Genomic DNA, 5,476 nt, shown 5'->3' with positions numbered 1-5,476 from the left:
TGGCGAAAATCCACGAATTACGGTTTGAACTGCTTGACCATCCACCTTACTCACCAGATCTAGCCCCAAGCGACTTCTTTTTGTTCCCTCATCTAAAAATTGCGCTCGGAGGACAGAGATTTTCGTCAAATGAAGAGGCAATCACCTTCGTGAACAATTATTTTGCAGAGAAAAACGCCGAGTACTATTTCGACGGGTTACAGAGATGGGAGCATCGCTGGGAGAAGTGTGTAGATTTACAAGGAGACTATGTTGAAAAATAAAAAACAATTTTCAGAAAAAATGACTTGTATCTTTGTTAGGTCGGAAACTTTTCAGACCACCCTCGTAGGTGAGTTCTTCAAGTGGAGTCGAGTCTCTCTCACTTTTTCATTCTCCGTCGCTCTTTCTTTCAAGTTTTTGAATCACGGTTGTGTCGGGAAATCTATCTACATGAAAGTTACTTACTTTGGAATGTCGCCGATGCGTGGTGGTCGATACTTTCGCGGCGTGACGTCGCTCCATACGTTGCAAGCTGGAAAATTAGAAAAATACTCAAGTGAGGTCGGTATATAACGGTCTTACTTAATGGCAACGTCAACACAAGGAAGGTATACGATGATCATTCATTAGGAGAGGGGAGAATGGGAGAGAAACCATGCCAGATCGTGCACGCTTGAAACGTTCCACGTTAAACATCGTCTAATATGTACGATACCAGTTTACTCGAGCGCTTTATAAGTCAAAATCTCGAGCGTCATAAAGCTCTTTACGAGTGAAGGAGAAGGAGAGGGAGTAGACGTAATATCGAAAGAAGCACAGAGGAAAATAAGTACGCCGCGGCGAGTTTAATCGAGACTCCGAGAATACTCCGTGTAACGGATATTAAAGGTTCATCCCGATACACGAGCGACATTTGCTAATTATAAAGTTCCGCTTTTACAGAGCTGTGACGTAGTATCGATTATGCAGGCGTAATTGAGTATGCAACCGAACGATTTAATCTTCGCGACGCCTCCATTCCTGTCCTCTCTCCCACACTCCCCATTTTACTACGCATAAAGAGAAAAAAAAGAGAGACAGAGAGAGAGAGAGAGAGGAGAAGAGAGGAGAGGGAGAGATATGCCATTATATTCAAATATATCCGAGTTTTTTACCCATCCTCTTCCCCTAAAATTGGCGTTCGCGAATTATCAATTATGTGAGACATAATATTTTTTCCTGCTTCGATATCTTCTGTGTTTATCGTTGATTTCCCCGTTCGTCCTTCCCCCTTCTCCCTCGCATGGGATTTGGTTAAAAATTACTGTATCTTTACATCCACGCGTTGACACACGCGCACGCGTATATTTATCAAATATTTAATTAAAATTAGGATGATATAGAGAGCTCATGAATATTATATCCATTTGTACATTTGGCCGATGCCCGATAATTGCATTACGGGCATACGGATACGGACGTTGTATTTGCCGCATAAATACCCTTTTTACTGCTCTACATAAATTACATGCATTACGCGGAAACCGGCAGGAGACGGGGGAGGAGGGAGGCTGTGATTGTGCTATAATAGAGCGTCGCTAACGGCGAGCGATCGAAACGCGCGAGAGGCGCGCACGCATTTCGCATCCGTAAGCCGTTAAGTGTATGCAGCTTGCGCTTGAGCTTTCCGCGGAATTTTGTCGTTGAAGCGCGTGTTGAGCACTCATTAATCAGCGGCGTATAACGTTGAATAATTCCGCGATATATTTTTACGCTGCCGCCGCTGTTTTTCCGGAGGACAAAATATTATCCCCATGCTTTATGGATGTCAACCCTTACGTGGTACATATGTTTTGGACATCTCAATGTGGCACACTGTGCGGTCGTTCTCGTCCTTGTTCATCTACATTTTGCAAAAGTGTTAGTAAAAAATTCTACAGAAAATATTAAATATGCTTTCAAGTCTGCAAAATAGAATCGTGCACAGAAATGGTCGCAAAAATATTCATTCGAATGTCTCATTGGACTGCAAATAGAGAAAGAAACACGATGAAAATGCGAGTTTAATTAAAATAAAATAAAATAAAATAATAATAAATAAATAAAATAAAATTAAATTAAATTAAATTAAAATAAAAAAATTTTTTTTAAATAAATTTAAGAAATTAATTTTCATAAAATTAATATTTCCATAGAAAAAATATTATATATTTAAATTTGTCAAAAAGTATAATTATTTACCTATATGAGAATATACCATTTTTTCAGTCAAGACGGATAAAATCATTAATAGTTTCAAGATTTTATTAAAATTATCACATTTAGAGATTAGCTATATTTATGTCTGAATCTTTTTTTTCATTCGCAATTAGAATTTTGATACAAAGAATCGAGATATAACGAAAAATCAGTTTTATTTTACGTTTTGGCACTTTAATCTGGCAGTTCTATGTTTTTGGAAGATGATTGAAATGATTCAACAGTGTTTATACCTCATATTTCTAAAACATTTTTTAGCACGTGAATTAAGAGTCTACATTTTACTAGTTTGGGAGGAAATAAGTTTTTGAAAGAAACGGCTTGATCTTCACTAGTTTGGGAGGAAATAAGCCTTTGAAAGAAACGGCTTGATCTTCTTTGCTGATCAGGGTGAGGAGGACGGGGAGAGGCAAGTAAAGTCGGACGAACGGAGAGCGCTTCGTAATTATCGGATGCATAAATCGAGAGATGCATCACGATGCCGCACGATGTCGAGGACGCGAGAACAACGTTAATCTCGGAATCGATAGCGAAACTTCGTCACCGCGGCCGTGGACAGAAACCCGCTATTGATCAGGAAAGTTCGCTTTTTATCGGACGACAGGCTGCGTGACGGTCTCGACGGCGAGTGTGTGTCGAATATGAATCGGCGATCTCGTACTCAGCGATTTTCTTTTTTCCTCCTTTTAGCCACAGCACGCTACAGCAGTTGGATTGTTTGCGAGCTCGAGAGACAAGGAGACAGTCGTTACGTCGCGATTTTAAAGCGAAAAACTTTGCGCGGAGGTGTGGTCGACAGTACGACAGTTGGCTGGATCGCGATTCTTTTCTCCGTTCTCTCCGTATTTGCGAAAAGGGTCGAGACGAGAATAACCGTATCTCTCTGTAAGAATTTGATGTTCCGTCGTGGTATCCGCTTGTAACCGCATTACTTTACGGCAACTTTAATTCCACTGGCCCGTCGCTCTCGTCCGTCGGGAGAAATTTCGTTACATGGTCGGGTGATAATTAATTGCTACCAGGTGGGTAGGTAGGTATGTGGGTGGCCTTCTCTCTCTCTCGTTTGCTCGCTCGCTGTGTGGCTCATGTAACTTCGTTTCATCGATGCGATACGAAAGTAATGTATTCGCCGGCGAAATTTGCCGCAACGCCGATTAATCAGCGAAATTACGATGCGCGAATTACTGCGGCTATATGTAACGTTGAATTCGATCACTGAACTAACGTAATACAACAGAGGCGAAATTTCTGAAATGATAGATAATATTTTCGTCATTTCCCGTGACGTTCATTCAAAATAGTACAATCTTATCCTTACAGAATCCTCTGAACTTTACAGGATTTTACCCTCATACAGTGCGAGAAAAAATGTAAGAGATAAAAAATATTAATTTTTGTGTGTATGTAATGAATACTAATAACGTATTTAAACTTATACTGATAAACAATATTTTTTTAATAAAAAATATCCATTTTCTTAAAACCATAAAAAAACAATTGTTTTTTTTAATAAAATAAAAATAATTTAATAAATTTTTTTAAATAAAATAATTTATATTTAAGTAAATATTAATGCCTACTAAATAATTATTTACTGTTTTTTAGATTTTTTTCTCTTAATGTATCAAGAGGCTCAAGAGGATTCTTCTGAGACCAGAAGAAAAGCGTTTTCAGTACAATATTTTTAAATTCTTGAAATTAGAAGAATATTCTTAAAGTTGAAGAAATTTCGTCTTTTATCTACAGTGGAAATTTTCCTTGTCGCGCATAAGAGAACGTTCTGCTTCAAGAAAATCATATTTCTCTTAATTAAGAAGGAAAAAAGTTAGAATAACATGAAGAAGACTTCCGATTCTGAATAGTCTTTATAGAAGACGAATATTCTCACGGTAAAAGTTTTCGCTTAGAATACGAGATTATAGGAAACAAAAAAAGTACCTTGTGACTAAAGTTGTTTTTTTATGTTATATCACGGCGAAATAATATTCCATCGTGTTATTTCGTATTAGTTCCTCTATCTAATATCTCTAAGTTTTTTAATATCCCTTATATTATTATATTTTTCGTGTTAATAAACGTTTTATTTTATTGGACGGAGTTTATGCGCAGAGTACCTGTTTCCGATTGCTACTGCTACGTGTTGAGGAATTTCGTTAGCACGTTACATCGACTGATAGATGGTAATTAATTGCTAACGTGAAGATGAAAGCTCGACGGTTCTCGTTTCGCATCGGAACGCTGGCGGACCACCTAATTAATGGTATTACTTCCGCATTATCAGCCGCTGGAGCATATTAGTTTTCCTGGAAAATCGGACATTTCAACGTCGAGACGCGCATCGTCTTAATTACGAAAAATATTATCAGAGCGCATAGTGCTGTGAACTCTTGAAATTTGCAAGATGCCTGCGCGATGTCTGACTCTCGCCCGTGTCACCTCCGGAATCTTCTTTTCTCAAAACCTCAGCCGTCAAGAATGAACGTTGTGTGTGAGAGTGAGAACGATACGATCTGAACTGCACATATACGCGAGCTACATAAAAGATGTGAATTTTGATCTCGCGGACTCTCTCTTATGCAAATACAGGCGATACAATTTCCCGTCACGTCATGCTGCATTGTGTCGCCGTTGTTTAAATGGGTCTTAGTAATGGTTCTCGTAAGCACGAATCCTGTTAAGAAGATGAAAGGCTTGATTGCAAAATTTTTAATATCGTTACCGCGATTATATAACGTGTATGCTCAGACACGAAGGCTTTTGTTTCGAACTATCCGCTTCCGTCCGGGCTCTACGGAACGGGCGAATCCTTTCAGTCCTCCCTTTCTTCCAGCGATCTCTAATATCTTCCTCCCGGCTATTGTTTTACTCACATCCCTTCAAGGTTTTCTTATGCTCCGATAATTAATTGGATTGTTGGTGTGTTAAGAAAATTTGATCGCGCACGAGCAAACAGATGGTACAAATGTACGCGTTCTCGAATTCTGAGATAAATTTCCGAGTCTTGGGTCTATATATTTTCGTATTGAAATTTTCATGCTACTTTCGATCTCAATATTGTGTCATATGACACATTTTTCAGAATTTCGAGCTCACAACTTCTCATAAGAGAAAATTGCTTTTATTATTTGAAACAGTGTACTGTAGGAAATATCCAACGAGTTAGAAAACAATAAATTTTCAACTCTGGTAGGAATTCATCTTATTTTTCGATATATATATATATATATATATATATATATATATATATATATATATA

At 38.1% G+C, this 5,476-nt stretch overlaps 1 protein-coding gene across 2 annotated transcripts in view; it reads right to left on the bottom strand.

The window, feature by feature from the left end:
• Positions 1–5,476, bottom strand: part of LOC116849927 (calcium/calmodulin-dependent protein kinase kinase 1) — a 119,607-nt gene that overhangs the window by 80,913 nt on the left and 33,218 nt on the right. For both annotated transcript variants that reach the window (XM_032827595.1, XM_032827597.1), the window contains one exon: positions 448–514. In XM_032827595.1, coding sequence (XP_032683486.1) covers positions 448–514 — 67 coding nt within the window. The remainder of the gene's footprint in view (positions 1–447; positions 515–5,476) is intronic.

This window comes from Odontomachus brunneus, unplaced genomic scaffold (assembly GCF_010583005.1).
Source record: "Odontomachus brunneus isolate Ranch 3 - 2012 unplaced genomic scaffold, Obru_v1 Obru_scaffold_128, whole genome shotgun sequence".
Lineage (NCBI taxonomy): Eukaryota > Metazoa > Arthropoda > Insecta > Hymenoptera > Formicidae > Odontomachus > Odontomachus brunneus.
The sequence above is the reverse complement of the archived record's forward strand: the minus strand, read 5'-3'. Positions and strand labels throughout refer to the sequence as shown.